Raw genomic sequence first — 24,906 nt, 5'->3', positions numbered from 1 at the left:
GAGCCCTGTGGGCACTGCTCCATCCATCCATCCCCAGGTTCATCAGCCTCACCCCACTTGGCCTCTGGCTGCTCACAGACAGAGCCTTGTGAAGGTTGGATGCTGGTGATGTGGGAGGGCAGATCTCGACTCTTGTTTCAGAAGTGAGCTCAGAAATAGAAAATGCAATGAAATAAATGGGTTGTTAATGGGACCGGCTTTGTGTGTTACTGCTGGGGATCCTGGGTGAGCATCTGGAGGGCAACGCAGCCATGGGGGCTGCTGAGAGGGTTCCTCTCACCTTGTCTTTACTCCTGGTTGTTTCTCCATGAGGAACACAGCTCGGTGGCTTTTCACCAAGGGCACGAGGCTGCGGCTCAGCTTTTACCCCTCATGCTTCTTTCTAAGTACATCCATTGCTTCACATCAGGCTGCATTTGATCCAGGGAGCCTCTCGGAGCCCATCACCCAATGAGGGAAAGCAGGAGAGGCGGGTGGGTGAAACATCACCTTTAGTCTCCCAAACCCTCCTGGGATCGCTGCAGAACTTCCAGGGTCGCTGTAGCCCTGTTCAAAACCCACCGCTCAGGTCCAGCCTGCAGACACAGCTGTGCCAGAGCCCACGGTGACAGTGGTGGCACCGCTGCTGCTCCTCAGCTACCTGCAGAGACCCACCGGGCCAGGAGACGGCACCGGCTGCGGCCACATCAGCACATGGGACTGGGCAGCAGCCCAGCAACCACGTCCTGCAGCAGAGCTCTGGGACCCAGCACTGCCATCTCCATGTCCTGCAGGGCTCTGCGGGCCCGGATCTCCCCCGGGCTTCATTGCAGCTGGAGCGAGCAGCTTTTCTGCCTGCACGCAGGTGGCAGCGCCGCGCACATTGGGTGCAGCCCCCAGCCCCGCTGCAGCCCCGCAGGCCCGTCTCTCCGTGCTCCATCTCCCAACGTTTCCCATCAACTCCGCGAAATGAATCTCTTCCAATAAAACCTGTTATTTTTAACAGCCTGCCTCTAGGTTTTGCAAATTGCCACGCCAAACAGCCATTTGTTTGCTCGCCGTTTGAGGTGATTTGCAGCCTGTTCCTCAGCGCAGCCCCGGCTCTTCCCTCCCCCCCTTCCTCCTGCAGACGGTTCTTACCCGCCGGCTGATCCTCCCTCCCACCCCGAGTTCCATTCCCTGGCGGGGAGCAGCCGAGCGGATCGCACGGAGATGAGCGGAGCCTCCAGCAGAGCCCAGCGCTGCTGCTGCTGCTGCACGCGTTTCTGCCCTGCCGAAGTACCGCTGTATCGATGGGCTCCGGAGCTCCTCGCTCGAGGTGATGATGGCGTCTCCTGTCCGCGGTGAAGCCCCCAACTCCAGCCGCGTTGCCCCCAGTGCTGCTGACACCGGGCTACTGTTACTCCATCGCGTGACAGATCGCTTCATAGCGGCGCACCGAGAGGGCAACGGAGCTCCACGGCTTAATAAACAGCGGCAGAACTGAGCTCTGCCAACAAGCAGCAGGAAGGAGCTCCTCCAACTCACGGGGCAGAGCCCACCCAAACACCTGCTGCTCACTGTGCCCAACCCCTCCCACTGCTCCCAGCCCCACAGTGCACAGCAGCCCCCAGCGAGACCCATCCGTGCTGTGGCCCCTTTTATCCCCCCCTGCCCCTCCAAGGACAGAGACGCCTACAGGATTCGTTAAGGAGCTTTATTAGCTGCAGGTGGTGCAGGCTGGGAGGGGGGGAGGTGAGGGCAATAGGGCCCCAGGCCCTCTCCCCTCTGTAGTCCCCTCCCCAGCGGTGGTGCCCCATGGTGGGGTCCCGGGGTGTGGGCAGTGGGGCGGCAGTGAGACCCTCCCCCCTCCCGCACCATCCTTCCTGCACGGGCTCAGGCCTCGGCACGCTGGGGCAGCTGTGGGGCAAGCAGGGGAGAGGCAATAGATACAGTCCCTAAAATGGCTGCTGTGATGACAGATGGGCTGCAAAGTGGGGTGAGTGAAAGGGAACGAAGCAACTAAACGGGGCCTTCCTACAGGGGGTGCGGGTGGGGGTCTGCTCTGCAAAGCACAAAGGGGAGCAGGATAAGGGGGTTCCCAAGGGGCTCAAAGCTGGGAGGTGCAAACCGGGTCGGGGGGGGGGGGACCCCAGCGTGGAGGTCAGTCTGTGGGGCAGTGTCAGTCCTACAGCGCGCAGGAGGCATCGGCCGCGCGCTTCCTGAGCTCCCTGCCGGCCTTGTGCTGGTGGTGATGCAGATGGGGGCCGGGCGGCTGCGTGTCCTGGGGGTGTCCGGCTCCGCGCGCCGCCTCCACGCGCAGATACGCCTTCACCTTGTGCTGCCTGGCCGAGCCCTCGCTGGCGTCGATGACGCGACACTCGTAGGTTCCTTCATCCGCCGGCTTCACCCGCGACAGCCGCAGTTTGTGCGAGATGTTGCTGCCGACCACCTTCACCACCTGCAGCCCAGCGCATCGTCAGGACCCCCCTAAGACCCCTTTTGGGACCCCCCCCCGGCTCCCATCCCTGGGTGCAGCCCGGAGGTATTTGCCACGTTGCTAATTAGCTTTCCTTTAGCTTTCCTACCAAATGGATTGTCTGGAGGTATTTATCACCCAATGAAATTTAAGACTTCTTCAGCAGCCTGCGCTGCCGTGGGCTTGGGTCAATAAATCAGATGGATGTTCCGCCCCGAGGCCCCCGGCTCCGTTCCCTATAATCACACGGGACGGCACAGGCCGTTTTTCTGCCGGCCGCTGTGTGTGTGTCAGCTGGGGGCTCCTGCTGTTTGGAAATGGGGCTGAAATGGGGCCGGAGCTGCTGCCAAAGAGACACAAACCACCCCTGGAATGGGAGCAGAGGGGGGTGGGCAGCACAGCACCATGGAACAGGGCACCCAAGAGTTGCTTCCAGGAGTGCCGTGCGGCCCATGGGGAGGAAGGTGACAAATGGGGCTCAGCCCTGAGGAAGGCACACAGCCAATGGATCAAAGGGGATGTGGTCTGCCCGGGGTGTTCATTACCAGCAGTGGGATGGACGGGCCTTAATCCCTGCTGATGAGGAGGGATGGCAGCGCCCACATGGCGCAGGTTGGGCTCCGTGTCGCTCAGCACTCCCTGCCCTTCTGCTGGGATGGATGCTGTGGGGCCAGGCAGCAGCACACGGCCAGGAGGATGCGTTTAATTGAACTCATTGGTGTCTCCTCATTCTGATCCCATGAGTGTAACTGGATTGGGAACGCCAACCCAGGGAGGAAATCTGACCTCTCTCCCCAAAGGGTCACACCCAGCGTGGCACTGCTGGGTGCTGCACTGCTCAGCTTGGGCCGATGGGGACTGAAGGAGCCCCCGTGTGGGGCAGCCCCCCCGTGTTCCATGCAATGGGTGCCGGGGTTGGGGGGTGCGGGGCAGCGTTGCCCCCAGGCACAGACCTCCTAAGAGCCACAGTCGGAACTCACACTGATTTTTGTCGCGTCCTTCCCAGCCTCCTCCTGCTGTGATGCTTTTAGCTGCTGAGAGAGAGGAACGGGAGGAGATGGGAGGAGATGGGAGGCCATTAGTTGGGCTGGAGCAGGGGGGAACCCATCGGCCGATTCCCACCCCATGAGGAGCCGTGATGGGAGCGGGGCTGGAAGTGACCCCCATGGCCTCAGCGCACGGCACAGCCCACACAGCTCTGCAACCGTGCAATAATGAGGCTCATTAAGATCCCGACAGCCGCCCTCCCTTTATTGGGCCCTTATCTCTGTGCAAACAGAAAGGGAAACGGAGACAGCCACGTGCCAAGGCCGATAGACATGGAAACGGGGGGGAAGAAGGGAACCGGCCGCAGCGTTACCTGGCCTGAAGCCCAAGTCTGTTTGTCCGTCCAGTCCTTGTGGGTGCGGACGTACCACCATTGGATCTCAAGGGAGTACGACGGGGAGCCGCTGCCGCGGAAGGAGCAGGCCATCTCCACGTCCTCACCCGCCTGCGCCGTCACATCGTGCGGGATCTCGGTGAACAGCGCTGTATGGGCAGAGCGGGGCTGCGGGCACCGCGGATGTGCCGTGCCCAGAGCGGGGCCGTGCCATAACCCCAACATAGGGACACCCCGACCCCCCTTCCCCGGCTGCTCGGCTCCATCCCCATCCCTGTGCCTCCACCACCGCGACCCCCCGAGCCCTCTGCCCCAATGCAGGATCCAAAAGGTTGCGATATGAATGCAGTGCGATGGCAGCTCCGCCGAAATCAGAGCATAAATGAAAAGCAAATCCTTGTTTAATGCGGCCCCCAAACAATCTCCCACATGCCATATGGTTTGCTTTCCTCTCTCAAAACAAATATTGTTCCGAGATGTAATTAGAATTCTTTTCAGCTCCTCTGGAGAGATCATCGTTCCTCTGTACGTCGGTCTCAACGTGGGGGTCACTGGGAGATGGCACAGCCACAGCGTGGTGCGGGTACGGGGTACCCAGGGCTGGCACAGCACTGCCCCCCCTTTCCCCCCCTCCACAGGCACTGCTTTGAGTTGTGGTACTGCTGGCACCCCCCCCAGCCAGGCCTAGGAAGGATCCGTCCCCAGAGGTGGCTGCTGTGGCTGCAGTGGCCATTCAGTCCCACGGTGCCCACACAGAGCCCCATGCACAGCCCTGATCCCATCAGAACACGACTTATTATCAGCATGACAGAAAAGTTAATGCCTCTAATATCGCTCCGTCCCCCCGGACGCATGGCAATCCCATCGACTTATCGCTTGCCTTTAATCCATCTTAGCAGGGAATGGAGGGACGCAGGCACCGCGGGGCTGACGGTGCCCCAACGCTCCCACCACGGGTGGGCTCAGCACTGCAGCTGCGGCCCCTCCATCCCTGCCTGCCAGTGGCAGAGGTGCATCCCTCCACACTTTGGCTTCCAGCAGCCGGGTGGGAGCAGGAAGGGCCTTCATGAGCAAACCTACAGCAGCCCCAAGTTCTGCCAGCTGTGTGCTGCTCTCCTCATCATCCCACGGCTGTAATGGCACAATGGGAGGTGGGTCCCCATCAACTCCATCCCCATCCCCTTCCCAAGCAGCTCGCACAACGCGGGGCTCCTGCATTGGAGCTGTGGCACTAAGGGGTGGTGCAATGGGGCAGCCCCCCTTGGTCTCCAGCCCATCCCTGTCCCTGACATTGCACCACGTCCTCACAGACGGAAGGAGGGGGGGGGCTGCAGGGCCCGCGGCTCCGCTGCTTTATGGTTCTACCTGTCATAAACTGAGCAAATCAGGATCGATAAATCTTCCAGGAAACAAAAATCAGGGGAAATAAAATGAACTCAATGGGGAAACACAGATAAACGGAATTGAAAACGCCTGCTGGGACGGCTCCGTGCGCTCATAAACTGCAGACAGAGCGGCTGCTGCCCCCCCTCCCCCGCAGGGCAGATCAGCCCCCACAGCCCCCACAGCCCCCACAGCCCCCACAGCCCCCTGCCCCATGGCCACGGCCCCAGCAGTGCCTGGAAGCAGCTCAGAGCCCCTCTCAGCACCTGCAGCCCAGCACTCACAGCAGCTCACATCCCAGGTGGGGGCAGCGGGGCTGCAGACCCCAAACCTTCAGTGCTGGCAGTTGCTGTGTCTGACATCGCAGTGCAGGCACGCAGCCGGGTGCTATTTGTGTAAACACGCACCGAAGGGTGATTAAATATGTATTGGACATTTGCAAAAGCATATTAATTACTGTCTTAGTGCACCAGCTCGCTCCGTGAATTATTTACCCCTCTGAACCAGCGCAGCCCCCATCGCACCACGGAACCACCAGCACTGGGGATAAACCAGCCCTGCTCCAGGCTGTGGGGCTCAGGGATGGAGATTAGGGGCTGATGGTTGCAGCTCTGTTCCGCAGCCCCTGAGCTGTGCTGGGCCAACAGGCAGAGCCCACAGAGCAACCAGACCACAGCCTGAGCCCCTACATGGGGGTCCGGGCACCATCGCCCCACATCCACCCCGCAGTGCAAAGCACAGAGGGCAGAGAGAGGGAGAAAAGGGGGGTGGGGAGGGGGAGAAATGGCCCTGAGGGTGCAGCAGAGCGCGGGGTACAGAATGTGGGGGGCAGTGCAGGGCATGCACGGCTGCTGTGAGAGCTGCTGCCCCCCTCAGCCCCCTCCCAACCCCCGCTATTGTGTTTCGAGCAGCGATCAAGTGTGGCTGATTCTTTCTCTTCATAAAGCTCCGAGTCATAATTCACGGTTTATTATGGTTGGGTGAGTCAAGACACTCAGAGCGCTAATTGCCAGCGGGGCCACGTGCTCTGCTCATCCTGCACACAGCTGCACCCCCCCCCCCCACAGCCCCATAGCAGAGTGCACGGAGGGCAGCGCAGTGGTGCACACAGCTGCGTCCCGCTGCAGCCCAAACCCGGTCCATGTCAGCACCCTGCTGACGACCGACCCAATGGGACCGACAGCTTTGGGGCTGCAGCACAGCGGTGTCCCTGAGCAGCGCCCAGGTGCTGCCCCACACTGCAGGGTGAAACCCCCCTCCTGCTCCCATCCACCACATCTCCTCCCAGCGGCCCTGCAGACAGCAATGTAGGACATCTACAGACAGCAATGCGAGCCCTGGGCCACTGAAACAGATCACAGTGAGGAACTCAACAACGCAACGATCACTGCGCCCACCCAGGGACCCCAGAGCCCCCCACCCAGCCTCAGCCATGAACTGAGGCCTTTTCCCACTGCACACAGCTGTGTCTGGCCCAGCCCTGCAGCACCGGGGCTTCACCACTACAGGGTCGCTGCTGGCACCTCCACCACAGCCGTCCTGCAGAGCTCACGGTGCCATCAGGCCGAGCCAACCCAGAACCTGGGGGGATTTCTGCCATTGCAGCCCCATTTGCAGCCAGCACCGGGGCTCTCTGATCCCACAGCAGCCGTGTGGGGCTGGAGCTCTGGACACAGCACTTTGCTCCCAAAGGGAATGAGGGGGTTATTTGATAGTAGAAGTGGCAAAAAGGAAATGCAAACGGGCCTGGCCCTATGGCTCCTGGAGGGACCCCAGCACAGCACCTGGCAGCTCATCCTGCACCGCTGGAATGCATCCATCTCTCCTTTACGGGATGATTTCCCCACTGGGGAGAGCAGAGCAGAGCAGAGCACAGCACAGCACAGCACAGCGGGGATCCACGTGGGGGTCCCTCACCCCAAGCACTGCAGCAGGGGGCTGCAAGGATGCGGGGAGGCGATAGGGGATCCCTAAGTCCCGATCCCAAAGCTGCTGACACAGAGGCGGTGCTGAACGTCCCCAGCACGGCCACGGCAGCAGCGAAGCCCCCGGCCCTGAAGGGGTCCCATCCGCAGCCCCACCGCCGGGCTCTGTTTAAAACCAGCTGTCGGCGTCCTAACGTAGTAATTCCCAGCGCCCGGCCGTCGCCTGCCAGCCTTCTTCAAGGGAAAGGAACGCGCAGACATTTGATGAGGAGAAGTGTCAGAAGTAATTGCGCTGAATGACTGCACGAACAGCAGCAGGAAAAACACATCGGATGGAGAATTCCCAGCAGGAAGCATGAAAAAATCCGGCACGACGCAAAGTGTTTATGAAAGTAATTGATAGAATAATCATTGGCGTGTGAGACAAAGGAGCGGGGCAGCACCCCGGGGAGCCGGGCCAGCGCTCCCGCAGCCCTCAGCCATTCAGCCGGCGGTTATTGATGGGAGCCGCTACCGCTTGCAAACGATGCGGGGAAGGAGACGGGGCTCTCCAGCTCGCGATACGCGCTGCTTCCCGAGCGGCTCGGGGCTGGAAGCACCGCCGGGCACACGCTGCCCACTCTGGGGCCACGGAGCCTTCGCTCAGCTCCTCCCTGCACCGCCTGCGCCCGGGCTGACCCCTCTCCTGGGGACGCGGTGGGCTCGGCGTTGCACGGAGCTCAGGGGGAGCCCGGAGGCCTCAAGGAGGGATCGCAGCCCCCCGATCGCGGGGATCCAACCGCCTCCCTTCTGCCAGGCGGCGATTGATACGGCGCACGGATCTGATCGAATTGGTATTCACCTACTGAACACGGATGGCTTATTATCCATGACCCACTTACTCACTGCTTTTCAGTATCGTTAATAAAGGTTTCTGTTGTGATTAAGGGAGTCGCTGCGGAACCGCTCGCAGCCCAAAGCCGTACCGGGGCTCCGAGGTGCGCTCCCCTCCTCCACGTCCCCCCCTCGGTCCCTTCTCCTTCGCAGACGCCGCTTCATCTCATTATTTTTACCGATCGCTCAATGTCTCAAGGATGCTGTGCGGGACCCGCACGCCGCTCACCCACCTCACCCACCCCACCGGCCGCAGCCCTTCGCCTTCACCCCATGGAGCGAGGACAGATCCCCTCCCCCCGTCCCGGCGCCGGTTCCGGCCCCAGCCCGGCCCCTCCAGCGGCTCCCGGGGCGGGGAGGGATCCCCGACGGCCCCGCACATCCGCGGTCGGTTCGGGTCGGAGCCCCCCGTGGCGCGGGGCAGCGCCGGCTTCCGCGATGCCGCGATCCCGTGGAGATCCCGGCGCCGTCCTACGGGCGGGGGATCCGCGGGGACGGAGAACGGGAAGGAACGGAAGGAGCCTCGAGGGGAGACGGCGCTCCCGCCGCGAGGGTTGTGCGGCGGGGCACGGGGATGCGCGCGGCGGCGCTCGGGATGCAGACGGGGCTGCACCGCGCCCGGCGGCGGAGGCCGAGGGAACGGAACGGCGGAGCGCAGCCCCGACCCTCAGCCCTCGTTCCGCCGCCGCGACGGAGCGCTCCGGTGTGCCGAAACCCGGCCCCGCCGTGGCCCCCGGGACCCCCCCCGTCACCACCGCCGCCGCCGCCGCTCGGTCGCGCTCCGCCGCGCCCCGGGGAGCCGCACCGCCGGGACCGATCCCCGGGCGCGCCCCTTTCGCTGCCGCCCCCTTCCCCGGGCAACCGGCCCCATCCCCGCTGCCCGCCGCCCGCCCGCTGCCCGCGCTCACCGCTGCCCTCCGCCGGGGCGTCCCACGGGGGGGGCCGGGAGGCGGCGCCGAGCTGCAGGTAGAGCCCCAGGTAATGGAAAATCCCCACGGCCAGGCCCAGGGCGCCCATCGTGCCGCCTCCGTCCCGGGGTGGGAGGAGGTGGGGGGGGGGAGCGGCGGCGCCGCCGGGCCGAGCCGCGTCCCCGGGGCTGCGCCGCGGTCCCGGCGCCGCCGCGCTGCGGAGCTCTTCCCTCGCTTTGCGGAGGGCGCCGCTCGCCGAGGCGGTGCCGCGGCTCAGCCCGGAGCCTCCCCCGCCCGGCGGAGGGATCCCGACCCGCGCACACCCCCAAAGTTTTTTCCCACGGTTCATTCTTAAAGTGCGCGGGGCGGGGCTGAGCGAGCGCCGAGCGGAACCGCGGCGATCCACGGCACCGGAGGGAGCGGGGCCGTTAGGGAGCACCGGGCGCTCTCTCGACCCCCCCCCCCCTTCCTGCTCCCCCTCCGCCCGCCGCTCAGCCCACACCCCGGGGCTGCTCCGGGTCGGCCCGGCACCGCCCGCACGGTTCGCGTTCTTTGTGCTCAAACGTTCAGAACACGAAGAGCCCGAAGGCGGCGGCCCGGCAATCTCGGCCCGGCACCGCTCGGGGGGGATGGAGGGGAATGTGGAGCCGTCTGAAGGATGTTTCCTCTCCCGATTAATCAGCCCATCTCAGGTGTTCTCTGCACCGAGACCGCAGCTGCTGCCTGCAAGGAGCTTCTTTACGTTGGGCTTGAAAACGCAATGGAAACACAAACAAACACCCCTCGGTTTCTCGTAGGAACCCTCGGGAAGCACCGGGGCTGGTTTTCCCATCCCGGCCCTACACGGAGGGCTCAGGGGACACACGGAGCCGCTCAGCCATCACCAGAAAGGAGAGGTTGGGGAACAAAAAGTTCAGTGCTCTGCGGTGCTTCCCGCATGGCAAAATAAAGCCCACGGAAGAGCAGAGCAGCCAGCATTGATCTCTGCTCGACTTCATTACTCCCTCTAGAGTTACACGTGGGGGGAAGGAGGGAGAGAGCGCGGTGATGGATGGGCCGGGGCGGCGGGTGCTGCGTGGATGGGGGGGGGCTCAGTGTACTGTGCTGGGGGCTCATACACACAAACCCACCAAGGGACCCGCCTCAATCCCTGCCAGGTCTCAGCGCTGTCCCCACAGCTCCATACAGCACCGATCCACCCCAGGAGAGCCACGGGATGCAGCTGTCCTGGCACCCCCAGCACAGCCAAGGCCACCTACTGACCCCCCTCCTGTCATCACACACACTTAAATCATGCCCCGAGGAAGCAAAAAGAGCATCGATTTCTCCCGGAGCTGGGAATGTCTCCGCATGCAGAGGCAAATGAAGCCCCAGTTCCAGCTGATTCCTGCAGCTGCAGTGGGATGAGGAGCTGACAATAAGGCGGCTGTGTGCAAGAGCCGTGCGCCCTCGTATCTCGTGCACACGTGGAAGGTTTCATTTTCCTCCTCGATTTTAATTCACCAGCGATCAGGGCTGGAGCAGCTGCTGGCTGCTATCGCTGCTATCGCTGCCGTGCAGCCCCACTGCGCCCCACACACCGGGGATGGCCGCTCACACCGCAGCCCGGAGCAAAGCCGGCTGCTGCCTGGTGGGGAGCGCGGCACAAAGAGCCCTTATCTGCCCACGCTGATCCTCCGACGCAGGCGGCACCCGCGCAGGGCTCCTGCTTCAGAGGAGCACGCCCAGGGCCTCGCTCTGGAGGATGAAGCGTTTCTTATCTCCGTTCCTGCACAGCCTTTCCGCTCGCCGTTTCGTTTTGCATACGCCGTTGGTTCTGCTCAGCACGGCACCATCACCCAGCCCGGCAACGGGTGCCATCCACCAGCACTGCTGCAGCACCGGGCAGGCGCTGCCCCACATCGTGCACAGACAGGAGCAAAGAAGAAGAGCACGAGGAGGGGTGCCCCCCAAGTGGGGGCTCAGCCCCACTGAGGGGAGGAGATGGGGCTGTTCGTCTCCGTGCTGGGCAGAGCAAACGCCCTCAGCATCGATAGCGAGCGCGGCGCTGCTGCTCGCTTGGAGACTTGACAGTCCTTGTATAAAAGGATTCCTTTCCGCTGCTGAAGTTTGACATCCCTGCATTATTAGATTATTTGCAAAGGTCTGTGTGCGCTGCAGGAAAACAATGCCACCAACATCCCAAATTACAACCTTCTCCTCCACAAATCACCCGGGAGGCAATAAGCTGCAGTGACAGCAACGTGCTGGAGGAGTGCGGATGTTAAAGGGGACACACAGGACACAGCCCTCAGCCCTGCCCTTATCCCATAGCCCCCACCCCAGGAGGAGCCCCACAGCAGCCAGCATTACCCAGGTATCCAACACAGAAGAAAATTACTTGGAAAGAATGATCACTTTCACGCTCATTTCCAGCCCATGATCTCCTCCTTTCCTCCTCTGCAGAGCCACCGTGGGTTCCCAGTGCGGAGCAGGGCTGTCACAGGTGTCAATCATTGCTGCAGTGCTCCCCACTTCCAAACCACTGCTGTAAGGACCGAAGCATTAAACGTGGAGGGTGAAACAAAACACCCTTTCCCCCTCCCTTAGGACTTCACCCAGCTGAGATAAAAAGAGCTAAAGACAAATGAAATATAATCTTAAGTGCCTTTTACTCGCGCTGCTGAAGGTTCACTGCCCACTTCTGACAGCGTCTCTTCAATTCAGAGTCTCCTGGTTCTCTCCACCGGGATGTTAGGAGATATTCCTCAGCCCTGCTTTGCGTTCACCTCACCCACCATATGGAGTCCAGGGGGAGAAGCAGGGCTGAGGGCGGACACTGCAGCCCTAGGGGGAGCTGAGGGCCCTGGGCTGGGGCTTGGTGCCACTGCTGGGAGCAGGGGGGTGAAGGCGCTGCTGCAGAATCCCTCATCTCCTTTCCTTCCTTCCTGAGCACGGACGGGGCGGTAGGAAACTTGCAGAGTGCCTCATCAATCATGTTCTTTCTAATTAACTTCTAATTTACCTCTTTAGTCAAATCTGTTTACAATCAGAGACAAGAAAACACGGCCCAATGAGAGGCGTGGTGCAGATGGGGCTCTCTGCACTCATGCTCTGCTACCTCCATCCCCTGCCCAGCTCCCCACTGTGAGCCAGCCCAGCCCCAGTCCATGAGTGGGGTTTTTGCCTTCCATGGGCCTTGCACATGATTGGGGTTCCAAGCAGCAAAGCAAGAAGTCAGGACACAGGGACTGCCCAGCAGTGTCCAAATGCATATGCAGGGGGTCCGTGCCTCTAAAACACTACAGAGATAGAGAATAATTCATTGCCTGCTCTGTAGAAACCCGACAGGTCACACTGACCCCCTCCTGTGAACCACCCAGAGACCAAGAGGCTCAGGTGGAGCAGATTGAGGAGTTAACAAATGGCAAAGAAGGGGGAAAATAGCAATGACAGAAATGCTGCCTTATAAAGCAGGAACACCACGGCAGCTTCACTTCCTGCAGCAGTGCCGGAGAGCTGGCAGCCCAGCCATTAGAGCAGGGAATTATTTCCAGTCCAGCCTCCATATTAAGTAACGCAGCTAATGCATCTGGAATGGAAAACAATAAAGGGGAGGGAAATGGATTTTCTGAAAGCAGAACCCCAGCAGAGCAGTGAGGGGGGAGGCAGCCACGCTGCTGCACAGCCCTGTGAGCAGGGCTGACGTGGGCAGACATAGAGGGATGGCACTTCACAGCGTGCTTAGATCCAAACCAAAAGCAAACCCCAAAGCCTCATCTCACACTCAGGCACCTTCTAGTACTATTTCCAAGTGCTCCTCGCTCTTTTTTTGCCCCAGGTACGTCCCCTACTTACTCCACACATTGCTTCACATTCGCTAAGTCCCCCCCACTGTTCTGCCTCTCCTCACCTCCCTTCCCTTCTCCTCTGCCTTTCAGGTGTGGTGGTTCAATGACTCGAGGGCCGTGGAGTGTCTTCCAGCAGGGAACACAGCAGCTCAGCCACACACAACCTGCACGGGAGGGAGGAATTCCAGGAGTCGTGCAAAGTCAGAAACTAAAGACAGCTAAAAGGTAGAAGGAAACAAAAAACCCTTTTTAAGGAAGGGGCAAGGGGTGAAAATGGTTGTAAAAAATAAGGAAAGGAAAAGAAATGAGGAATTCAAACAAGTCCTGCACCAAAAATGTGTTTTGCAGCTCCCCGTGGCTGCTGAAGCCACTATTTCCATGCTGATCCCCTGAATAACAGCATTTGATGCCACCCGGGCCAGCAGTGCCTGCTACAGTCGTGATTGAAGGCAGCCTTTAAGCTTCCCTGACAATGCATTTTTATTGGAGATAAAAAATGAATGCTGCCAGCATGCAAATCTCTCTAAATTAGGCAGGGCCCAGCTTGCTGGAGCAGCGATGTTTTGTGATGACAGTCATTAACTTTAGCAGAAGGGAAAGGGGAAAAAAAAAAAAGGATGCAGGAAAATCATCTCAGCCACTTCTCATCCCAGCTGGGAGCTGCTGCTCGGGGAAGCGGTGGGAGCCAACGGGCAACGTCTGGGATTACACTGCAAGGGCAGAAGGGCAACGACACAACATTGAGCTGTGGGCTGCTTACTGCAATCGCAGTCAGAGCACTTGGTCCTCCTGCAGCTCCCCCTGCACGGTGCTGGTAGGGCTTTGCAGTTTCTGCTGGGGAACCCGATGCTGCTGTAAGAAGTCAGACTCCCACTTCCAGACTCAGAACGCTGACTTCCTATAGAACGCATACAGCTGAAGCACAGGGGCTGCTGCTCCTGGTCTGTGCTCTGGTAGCCCACTGAGGAGCAGCCAAACTGCACACAGAGCCAACCCCTCAACCTCCCCATCTCACACCGGCACAGCTCCCAGCGCCCTGGATGGGTACCACGCTCCTTACCCTTAACAAGCACATGGTTGTGGTCCTTCATGCTCTGATCACAGCAGTCTGACTTCAACAACGTCCTGAGCTACCCTACAGCAAGGCAAGCAGCTGTAATCCAACTACAGCAGACTCCTTACATAATGAACAGGGAAATAAATAAATAAAAAAAGCAAACTAATCTTTAATATCTCCAACATCTCGTTTAGAATAGTTTCATAGAAACATCACTTTTATCGTGCAATCAAGGCTGGAAGAGAAGAGCAGCAGGAGGAGAAACTGCGCTGCATCGTGTTGGAAACCACACAGCTCAGCCCTGAGGCCTCAGAAGTTCTCCAGCAGGTCCATGATCCGCTTCTGCTCGCTCTCACGGAACTCCTGGTTCTTCCCATCCCCGATGTTCTCTGCATACTCTGCAGGAGAGAAAGCAGCACAAACACAGGCTGTGAGTGATACAGCAGCCAGCAATGGCCAACTTCTCCTGTGGGAATCTGTGTGCACTGCAAACAACCAAATGGGAACTCATGCAAGGAGCACTGATGATTTTCTTTCCCCATCTCCAGGGTTAAAGCTTTGCCTGACAAGCATCCGCCAGCCCTCATTAGAACTTCTGTAGCAAAGAGAGACTTAAACAGGAACATGATGCTCCCATCACTCAGCAGCAGGAGCAGACAGCAGCACTGGGACACGCAGTGTTCCACAGGGCCAGACCGTGAGGCCATCCCATGTCCCACCATCCCAGAAGGAGCAGACACCAGCACTTGGAAGTGCAGAGCTGCAGAGCTGGCTGCTTTCAGCCCAAGAAGCCCAGCACAGATCTGGTCCCCTCTGACACCAGGTATCCCCAACGAGGTCAGAGAGGAGCTCTTACACATTGGTCAAACTTCCCTAACTTTAGGTTTAACGTGTCCATTTTCCAAGCAACCTGAAGGAGGAGTTTCGTAAAGCTGGTCCAAAGGAGACCAATTCCCCAACCTATGAGCATCTTTAACCCTATGGAAGGAAACACACCAGTTAAGACTCAACTACAAAGCAAACTCCTTGCCTTCAGCTAGACCCTGCTGGAGGCTTTGCCAGTCCACATGGCCAAACACAATACAACAGGAATTCCCCTGCAGCTCTCTCCCAAGATCCACCTAAAGCTCGTAGCTCTCACCCCCCTCACCAGCTTGGCTCCTTTCTGTCACCAGAACCTACGTATACAAGGATGGCTTAAAAAGAAGAAAATGAAAAGCAGGTTTGGAGCTGTAAAAAATAAAAAGCATCAGCCCAAATCTCAGTGAATCCGGAGCAGCCTGCCTGGTTAGATGGTGTTTTCCAGCCTCCGCCTTCTCTCATTCTTTCCCTTCTTCCTAAACAAACAGAACAGCTTGCATTCAGCATCTGAATGGTAAGTTGCTGTAGAAAGTTTGCTTTAATATTTATACGTTCAGCACTGCTACATGCCTCTGAGCTTTATCAAAGCCTTTATTATAGGAGCACTGAAAGGAGTGAGGACAGGGAGAAGTTAGCTGATGTGGGAGACTTCCCTCATGTGTGCTCTCTCTCTCTCTCTCTCTCTCTCTCCACATACAAAAAGCAGAATTCTTTGCCAGCGCCTCAGGAAGAAGTTCTTTTAATATTTATCAACTGCTACAGTACCTGTAACAAGAGCAGGCAGTAGCACTACAGCTTGCTGCAGGTGAATCCTGCTTCCTCTCAGTCCTGGAGAAGGGGGTGAATGCAGGGAACTCCCCTCCAGGTGAAGGAGCAGCTCTCCATCCCACTAATGAAGGTAGCAGCAAGCTCCTGGCTGTGCTCCCTGCAGCCACCTGCTGAGCTGCCTGCAGGGCAACCCAGGGGCAAGGTGCTGCTGCACAGTGCAGGTGGGAGCTGAACTCCAGCGTGGCACAGGGTTAGAGCCTATGAGATGGATGTGAGTGCTCAGCTCAGGCTCTCCAGTCCCCTTCGGGCAGTATCAGAGTGCTTTGTGTCACACAATACCCCCAGGAGGAACAGGCAGTGTCCACAAACGAGGAGAGGCCGTTCTGTGCTTTGTCACAGTAAGTGCCTCCCAAACAGATGCAGCAGCCACAACTGCCTTTGTTTATTGCAGCCCAAGGGCAACGCTTTCCTGGCTGCTGCTGCTGCTGCTGCTGCTCGTGGTGGCTGAGCACTGGGTTGCAGCAGGGATGGTGTGGCTGCCTGGTGGCCTGGCTGCTCCTGGTGGCGGGGTGGCTGCCTTCAGAGCAACAGCCACCAGACATCTGGCAATGGGGCTGCTGTGTGCCCCCCAAATCCGTGCTCTGCTGCTGCCCCAGTGAGGCAGACAAAAGCAGGACTCAGATTCCCTTTGCCTCCTCCAGAAGCTCTGCATTTTTCCTCCCGAGCATTCTGGTTTCACAGGACCAGCGACTCCCAGGGCAGGCTGTTATTGGGGTACCAACAGTGGTTAATACTCATTTGAAAAGAGCAGATAAAGCTCTCAGAACTGGACTTAAAAAGCATCACCACTCAGATTTTCTTTATTTACTTGCTTATTTAAAATTTCACCACTTCAGTGAGACAGCAAAAATCAGACATCAGCTCCCTTTGCCTACAGTTAAACAGAGCTTACACATTGCTGTAGCTACACAGAGGGAAAGGACCTGAGATCGGTTTCTGCTTCATTAGACAAAATACAATGGTTACAGAACAGTAAAAATCAATAAGGAAATATTGAAGCTTGTAATGGATATTGGAAGCCATAAAGCCTGCACATACAGAGGGACCACAGGCCAAATTTAGCATCGTCCTTACAACATCCCTGCCACCCCTTGTTGGTTACACATGCTAACAGGTTGGCTCAGCACTCCATAACCCCCAGAGGGTTTGCAGAGGCTGCTCCCTGCCCCCAAGCACTCCTTCCAGCCACAGCATGCACTGCTCAGCCACATCTCCAGAGGATGAGCTAACTGTCCCACTGCAGGAATGCTGATCTTCAAGGGAAAGAAACTGCAGGGCAAGTGGTCAGCCTGCAGGAGTGCAGCTAATGAGCCTCCAGCACTCTCTGCCCGCTCCTCCCCCTGGAAGTCCTACCGTAAGGAAACAGTCCTGCTTCCTCGCCTGCATCATAAGTAATTCTGAGCAACCCCAGGGGATCCATCAGCTGTCAGGTTGCCAGAGAAACATGGAGAATATGTAGGCCATAAAATCAAACTAAAAACCAAGCACCTAATTAGTATGCAAAAAACAGAAAATAAAACCTGAACGGGAGCAAAACACCGAACAAAAAGTAAAAATAAACCGGCCCTCATCTGTCCTGAGAGCAAGCTGCAAACCAGCTCAGGAATGCTTCAGCCAACGGGAAGGGCTCCCAGCATCTCACTTGTTTAGAACAGAGCCTCCTCCGTTTCAGTTCCAGAAGCTGCTCAGCATCCCAGCAGGATGTGCTCAGGGCCCCCAGCCAAGCTGTGTCCAATGGATCGGCCCTTCTGGAAAGGCAGGGCTTTGTCTGTGGTGTAAGTTCAGTTACAGCCCCATCTTTGCTGACAAGGTACTTGTCAACAGGGGTATAACTACTACTGAAATCTAAATGTCACACCAGTAAAGGTGGCACACGAGCTCTGTGCAACCCCTGGCTGGCAGGAGCCTTCAGGCACTCCAGCCCTGTGCTTCCTATGGACCCACCAAGAAGTTCATTTCTGAAGTTACCAACAACTGTGACGGCACAAATCTCAAGCACTGCCAAGTGTGACAGCTGGGGATGAGCTGAAGAGAAAGCCCCAAACACTGCACCCATCACTCCTATTATGAACATGCCATTTAAGGTCTCTTTAGGAAGCGAACACATCCCTGCTGACACTGCTGTACAATCTGTACTTTCTCTAAGCAGCTCGGCAGGCATGATAAAACCATTACACAAGTTTCACAATGCAAGTCACTGTCTGTGAGAGAAGGAACTGGATGAAGTGTTCGTGCAGCTGCCCCCAGTCAGCATGTGAACCAACACACAGCGGGGAACACGATGTGTGCTGGAACAGGAGGTGCAGTGCAGGTAAGGCTCTCAAGTACCCGTGGCCTAAGTCATGTATGGAAGTAGAAATGGACCACATTCTAAGGTGCAAATGGGCATTTGGAGGCAGGAATTATCAAATATTGCTTGAACTTTCTGGGGAAGGATAAGGGCCAAAGAGCTTACCTGTAGCGCCAGGTAATCTCATGCTGTCAAAAAATCACTCTTTTTTTATACCTGGTTGCTATTCCCAAAGAAAGCAGAGACATTAAACAACACAGCCCCAGGCCCAGAGCCCCAAGGATGCTGACAACTTTCCCTTCTCTTCATGAGAGAAATCCTCCTCTCCAAGACCTGCACGGCCTCTCAGGAGCACAGACCTCAGCTACACAAGCAGAGGCACTCCCAGGGGCGATGGATCAGTGCTGGCAGCTCAGGCTGGGCTGCAGTGAGAGCCCCAAGCCCTGTCCCTTCCCACTCAGTCTAACTGCCTGCTTCTGCTGAAGGACAGCAGGCGACATGTGAGAGGCACAGCTCAAATAAGCACCGCTCTAATTCAACATAAGCATTCAAAATAACAAGCAGTACTTTAGAATCAGGACTGCAAGTCACAACAGCTACATTTTAATGCTACAGAGGATACTTTAATGCTGTAATCCATATTAATCTGACACTAAGAACAAGACAAATACACCACGGATACCAATATGGTGCAGATGGTAAAGAGCAGGGCCATGTTAATGAAAGATGCGACTCCACTATTCTTTCCTCTAGCATGCATACACACTTCCCTTAAATATTTACTCTAGTATTCTAGTGTGGGCCAGTCAGTCTGCAGCTGACAGCAGCATGAAGTGCTGTAGCGTGACATGACAGCAGACAACAGCAAGCATCCTAACTCCAAGGCAAGGCTTGCCTCTTATCAGGGATTTCAGCCCTGGTCAGATCTCACAACGTAACTGCTGCTCAGAGATGCTTCTGAAGTCAGGGAGAATGACGTGTGAAGGTTCATCCTACAAAGCGATGACCAAACTGACCCTGGTACAGAATGAAACATGCACGGGAATATCTCAACTCACCCTTCAGTATGTGCCGAACAATTTTAATGGAGCTGCCTCTCATGTTCAGAATCTGATGGACTCTCTGACGAATCTGATCGGGAAAGAGAAGGAATCTTCATCAGAACATAAAGCCGTGCACAACCCCCCTTTTTCTGCTCTTTTTGAGTGGAAACCACAAGAACCACAAAACCCAGTTCTGCCCTGCTAGCCCACAGTCCCAGAGCACTTAAAGCATTCAGGAAGGTATATGGCACACATACAAGCAACCACAAAATACAGTCACAAACCCCAACACACACATGCCAGAAAAAGATGCAGTATTTCACAGAGGTGAGCCCCCATCTGCAATTTGTGTCTGAGAAGGCTTCCAAGAGAGACCCCCCCTTTCAGCACTCCCAGCAGTGGTATAAACAGGGCCTTCCAGTTTCTAGCTGTGACCTTGCTCATGGCAGTCTGCATGAACTCAGTGATGACCACCAGCTCCTGTACCCACCACCGCCCTCCTAACTGCTGTAACTTCATGGAGCTGCACGGACACAGGGCAACAAGCAGGATTCCTCCCCAAAAAAAGGAATTAAGAAAAGACTAAGAGGCAATATTTGCAAGGATAGTCTTGCTTGTATCATGCCATATTTGCAATGTTTTTCATTATCATATCATGCAACCATGGCAATATTTGCAATATTGTCTCACGGATGGAAACACGGTGATGCACTAGCTCTGTGTATAGCTTTACCTGGGGAACATTGGCATTACAGATTTCTGCCATGATGTAGGAAATGAGCTGTAGAACAAAGAGACCAGCATCCAGGCGGCGGAGATAGAATTCGTCTTCCATGTCATCATCTATTATCTCTCCTCGGCGCACCATGTCCTGGAAAGCAGTGCAGAGAAAAGGGGTCAAGGCTGTCTCAGAGATCTTCCCATTACTCGTGGTGAAATGCTGGTGATAGCTGCAGTTTCTTAAGAACAGCTCTGTTCTCCCCAAACATTAACACCCAGACATTTCTTACCAAAGAAATACTTCTTTTGATAATGTATTTAAATCCACAGAACATTTCACTCAATGTTGAGCACGGTTTTGCCCCTGCTGGTGTGAAGGGTGTCCATCTGCAAACTAACATCTTAATTGCAGCACAGAAGTTACGTTTCTAAACCGAGAGATCGGAGGCTGTGAATAGGAAACAAACCAATTCTTTGTCGAGGTGGAACAAAACCCGTGCTCTTTTGCTGGCCATCTGAGGGAGCTGTTCAGCAGTGCAGAACATGACTCCAGCAGCTCAAAGCCCTGCCGGCCTCCGAACTTCATCACTGACTGCTGAATAAGAAACCAGGGCTCGACTTCTGCACGAGTGCAGTCTCAGGACTTGCAGCCATTCTCTTCCAAAGCCATTGGCTGGGCAGAGCAATGGGGCTGAGGCTCCATCTGCAACCAGCAGAAGAGCTCTGCTTCCATGGCACGGTTCTTCCTTTCCCTGCACATGGGGTGCTTTGCTAGAGGCCCATGCAGAGCCCAAAGGCAGAATGCAGAAGGCTGCTCCGTCCTCCTGGCTCAGAACACTTGCTGGTTCACAACAGCAGCAAAGCAACCCAGCAATGAGCCCTGAGCAGCCCCCTGCAGAGAGGGGCCCCTCCACGTCACAGGGTGAGCCCACCCTGACTTTTCTCAGTGACCAACAGTGCAATCGCTGATGGCACACATGACCTTTTGCATTTCAGGGCTTTGTTTTTTGTTTTTGCCTTTAGATAAGGGAAGCAGCTTGTCACACCCTGCGAGCTCGCTGCAGCCCGCGTGATTTATTATGCAGCAGGCTGGCAGGTGGGCACGCACAAGCAGAGCAATATTTTCTCATTAGAGCCATCACCGATGAGAGCACTGTACCTGGAACGCTCACAGAGCGCTTCCTTCACACACACATGCTCCAGGCAAACACACTCACAAGGTCATCAGCACCAAAGCTGATTTCAGCCACCAGATCTTCTTGTTTCATCAAACCAAACCCTTTTGTCTAATCACAGGGAGAGCCTTTCAGGCACAAGAAGAAGATGAACCCTGCACGCTGGACAGCACAGTGAGCACTCACCATACACAGATCTGATTCAGTGACTTCGAGCTGTTTATTGCTGCCTCCCAAAACTGACAACAGAAAGCACAGGTGATGAAATGCTTTCCTCCCGTTCCTCCTAAGGAACCCAGTTTGCCAATGAGAGAACGAGGTAAGTTTAGGTTGCAAGCAGTGCTGTAAAGCCAACTGCATGGGCTACACCTCAGGATGCCTCAACTCCAGCATCTGCATAACTGCCATTTACTCCAGACTCTCAAAATCACAGGCATGGGCATGACTGGGTAAAGCCTGCAGGCAAGCTCCTGCCAGAAAAGAAATCCAATATTGTGCAAGCAGCAACTTTTCTCATCCTACATCAATGCCAAACTGAACGAATCTGGTCAAATCTGGGCTGTAAAGCTGAAGAATGTTGAGTCTGGCAAGCCAGAGGTAGGCAGCTATTCAATAAAATACCCAAAAACCCCGTTCAAGGAAAAGGACAAGGCTCTCACTCCCAAAACTACTGCTTATGCTCTCAGTGCACACAGGTTTAATGGCTGCTCTTCTCAACAGCACTACATTCCCAAACAGAAAAACACCAACAGGCAACAAGGATTCTGAATTGCCAGAGCAGGAAACAAAGGCCATTTCTGCTCTGTATTCTGATCCCAACATGGTGATCACAGGAGCAGAATCCAGGCAACTGTCGACTTGATTGCGCAGGGAAGGCAGCAGCCTTAAGAGCCCCTCTCGACAGAGAAGCAAAATTATTTCGTACCGGTGAATTAAGCAGATACGAATTAGAAGACAGGTACAATTTTAGGTGTTTTTTTTTTCCACATCCTTTTTTACTATTAAAAACAATAAAAACCCACCAACAGCCTTTAAATGCTAATCTGCCTCCGTACAGTACCAAATAGCCACCTTTCCACTTTGTCTCTCTTTCAAAGCTGTCAAGTCGCTAACCTCCAAATGAGCACTCAGATGCCATTTCTAATCTGCCAGCAATATGTGCTGAGATGCCCCTTGCTGATGGGAGAAGACAGCAATGAGATGGGCTTCTGTGAAGCTAAAATGAGCTTCTCTCGCACTAATGAGGCAGGACTGACAGGCCTCAGGGTGTCAGGTAAAGACTCAAAAACTGAAGATAGAATGGATCGGCCGCTGCTACACCAGGGATCACATCTGCTCCACGCAGCCACCACATCAGGGCCCAAAGCATTCTCTGCATCCTCTTCCTTCCTCACGTAACACCCACCATTCCTCAGCAAGGCTGAGAGCAGACTTTGCTCGGAGCAAAGCAATCCTTCTCATAGCAATTAGGCTAATCGTGGCATTATCTTCTCTGATCACTTCTGAACAGATCCCACGGAAACAAACAGCCAGGTGACAGGAGGTGAAGGGATGCTCTCCTGCTGGTCCGTGTTCTGTTTCGTTGTCCAGATTCATGGTGCAGTTTTATAACAACTGTTATTCAGAAAAAGCTGGCTTAAAAAATTCCTCCCCTCCCTCCTACTCTCAGCAATTCCCACGCCTTCACTGGCAGTCTGAAGGGCTGAGCTATAAACCAGATCACTGAAAGAAAGGGAAGAGAACTGCAAGGGCAGGAGCTTCTTATGCCGGCTGCACTACTGAAGATAAAACTCCAGGTATGATACCTTCAATCATTCTTTGTATAATCAGGTTTCCACTTCTTGTAATGCAAGACTTACACCAGGATACTCTGTCCATCAGGCTCAAATCTCTCTTTCTCTCTCTCTCTCTCCTCTGGATAGGATGAATCTGTAAAATCTCATTGTGTCTTTTTTTTCCTTTGGGGCAGGAAAGGATCCGTATTCCAGGATTCTGGAGTACAAACAGTGTCCTCAATTGCAAGAGGAAGGTCAAAAAGCCCCCCAAGTGACAAAGCACAGCTTCCGCAGGACTGTGTTCACACATCCACTTCAATGATTCATGAGCAACAACTACAAACTCTAAAGCAGCCCATAAATCCTATCAGAGGCAGACAGCTCCCTGGGCTGATGAGCAGAACGATGGCTTCTGCCTGAGGAATCCACTGGAACCTCTTCAAATCTCAGCAGACCGTTTCCCACTGACCATTTTAGAATGCTGAAAACCAAAGAAATCCACAACCCCAGGAGCATTCCTAGTGAGAAGTGAAGCTCAGCATCGTATAAACACTGTGCCCAATATTCTAACCCCACTCAGGATGTTAGGGGAGAAAAAAATAAAAGCAATTTATTTTCGGAAAGCAGAAATGTACTTCATAATGACTGCAAATAACCATTAATACACTCTGAAACCCTGGGCTCCAACCACAATTGGAAGGCACACAAAGCAGAGCAGATGCATTTCTGACCCCTTCTGATGAAGGAGTTCACCAGCAGCTACCAGAACAGAGTGATTCTAAGTTCCTGGTGCTTTATGTTATTGTCTTACAAAGGATAAGAGTTATCAGGTAATATTTAGATAGACCTTATTCTGTACTATTCAGAGAGCAGCTTATTCACCTGCTGTTTACTACCCTGCCCGTACATATAGAACAGAATAATAATGACAATAAAAACCTAATGCTGCTTTGGCATTTCTCTGTCACCGGGGACCTGTGCGTCGTTGAGCCCAGAGAACATTTGTGCTGATGCACTCCCTGCTCTAACAGCTCTAACAATAATAACAAACTTTGAAAGACACCTCGTGGCTCTGTTCCATGCTGGAATAGAAGAGGATGTTAGATCTGCTGGGAATTGCTTCGTTTGGGGAAAAGTGGAGCTGTGGGATATGTGACGATAGCACTGGATGTAATTCAAGTTTATGGACCTGTCACCAGAACACAAACACAATACAGTGCACATATTTTAGGGCATTTAATCTCACAACTACTCTGAGAAATAGCAAAACATTTTATATCCCAGCTGTGGAGTGGGGATACAAGTAAAACTAGTAGCTTGGTGACACGCTGAATACCATCAGTGGTGCTTACAGATGACTGGGATTGGAACTGGACACATTTCCAGTCTAGTCCAGCCCAGCCTCCTAATCTTTACCACCAGGCTCTGAACACTGCTTTGAAAAACCAACGTCCTTCACATGCGGAGTACAAATCTGCTTCTCAGGGGGTGACATGCAGCCCGAGTAAATCTCAGTACAACACTTTGATATTTTCTGTTGAAATATATTGCAGAAGGTCAAAGCACATATGGGATGTTTCTGCCAAATCCTATTACTAGCACTAATAGGAGTGAAGAACTGAGATCCATTTATTGCAGCCAGGCCAGCCCGCAGAGCCCTACAGCAGGGCAAAAGCATACTGGCTTCTGGATACAGGAGGAAAACCTGAGTGCTTATGTTTTGTCTGCTCCTGTGTACCACTAAACATGACTGAATTATTATTACTACTAATCATATGGCTTCTACACAAGCTGCCTCACATCCAAACAGCTCCCTTCAACCCAGACCCCCTGCTCTGTGCTGGCTGTTTGCTACAGGTGTTAACATCTGCAGCCAACTTCAGGACCTGCTTGGGTACAGGGCACACACATGCTGGCTTCTGCGTGCTGCCTTTAAGAGCTCTATACAATAGCTGCCCAAAAACTGAGATTTTAGCCAGAAAAAGGAAAAATTAGCTCTGCTTTTTGAGTTCTAAAAGCCACACACCGACATCGAAACACAGAGAATAAATAATTCCTTCTTTTTTGAGGTGGATGAATGGAGAGCGGAGGGATAGCAGAAGAGGGTAAAGGCCGTTTGTCTTCAGGCCACTGTCCGTTTGCGAGGCTGCAGCTGTCCATATGGAGCCCAGACGCTGGCAGCAGCAGCTCCATTCATCTCTCTGCCCTCTGCCTTTTGCTGCCGAGCTCCAGCGCCCCCCCAGCATGTCTGCTGGTGCCCAGAGCAGCAGCCTTGGCAGTGTGGGGATGGCTGTCTGCGAAGCTGCTGGGGGCTGCAGCCGGGGCACACCAAGTGCCCACACAGGGACGGCGCTGCGGTGATTATCTCCGTCAGCACTAATCAATCTCATGCCCTCCTCTGTGCTGATACAGATAATCTT

The 24,906-nt window shown here is 55.3% G+C and overlaps 2 protein-coding genes across 3 annotated transcripts in view; both read right to left on the bottom strand.

Annotated features, from left to right (window-relative positions):
- Positions 1-1,661: 1,661 nt before the first annotated feature.
- On the bottom strand, positions 1,662-9,124 carry VSTM2L (V-set and transmembrane domain containing 2 like). 2 transcript variants are annotated; one of them, XM_072350462.1, is made up of 4 exons: positions 8,908-9,124; positions 3,798-3,967; positions 3,418-3,468; positions 1,662-2,419 (listed from the first exon to the last, which is right to left on the bottom strand). In XM_072350462.1, the coding sequence occupies exons 1-4, from the start codon at positions 9,014-9,016 to the stop codon at positions 2,147-2,149; spliced, it is 603 nt and encodes a 200-aa protein (XP_072206563.1). In that variant the 5' UTR covers positions 9,017-9,124; the 3' UTR covers positions 1,662-2,146. The 2 variants fall into 2 exon arrangements, with proteins under 2 accessions (XP_072206563.1, XP_072206562.1); XM_072350461.1 differs by having other exon boundaries at positions 3,418-3,471; positions 8,908-9,122.
- A 4,815-nt stretch (positions 9,125-13,939) lies between these two features.
- The window catches only part of CTNNBL1 (catenin beta like 1), a 38,212-nt gene continuing 27,245 nt past the window's right edge, over positions 13,940-24,906 (bottom strand). Inside the window, exons 14-16 of the mRNA XM_072350035.1 lie at positions 19,550-19,687; positions 18,832-18,904; positions 13,940-14,192 (exon numbers count right to left, since the gene is read on the bottom strand). Of these exons, the coding sequence (XP_072206136.1) occupies positions 14,104-14,192; positions 18,832-18,904; positions 19,550-19,687 (300 nt within the window). The 3' untranslated portion in view covers positions 13,940-14,103. The remainder of the gene's footprint in view (positions 14,193-18,831; positions 18,905-19,549; positions 19,688-24,906) is intronic.

This window comes from Excalfactoria chinensis, chromosome 15 (assembly GCF_039878825.1).
Source record: "Excalfactoria chinensis isolate bCotChi1 chromosome 15, bCotChi1.hap2, whole genome shotgun sequence".
Lineage (NCBI taxonomy): Eukaryota > Metazoa > Chordata > Aves > Galliformes > Phasianidae > Excalfactoria > Excalfactoria chinensis.
Note: the sequence above shows the minus strand (reverse complement) of the source record. Positions and strands in the feature narration are given on the sequence as shown.

Bases quoted from the DNA above. Each gene is read 5' to 3' on its own strand.
- VSTM2L (XM_072350461.1), bottom strand. From the start codon at position 9,016: ATGGGCGCCCTGGGCCTGGCCGTGGGGATTTTCCATTACCTGGGGCTC. The intron at 3,968-8,907 runs GTGAGCGCGGGC...CTGCCCATACAG, and splicing joins CGCCCCGGCGGAGGGCAGCG to CGCTGTTCACCGAGATCCCG. The intron at 2,420-3,417 runs GTGAGTTCCGAC...GCTGGGCTGCAG, and splicing joins AGGACGCGACAAAAATCAGT to GTGGTGAAGGTGGTCGGCAG.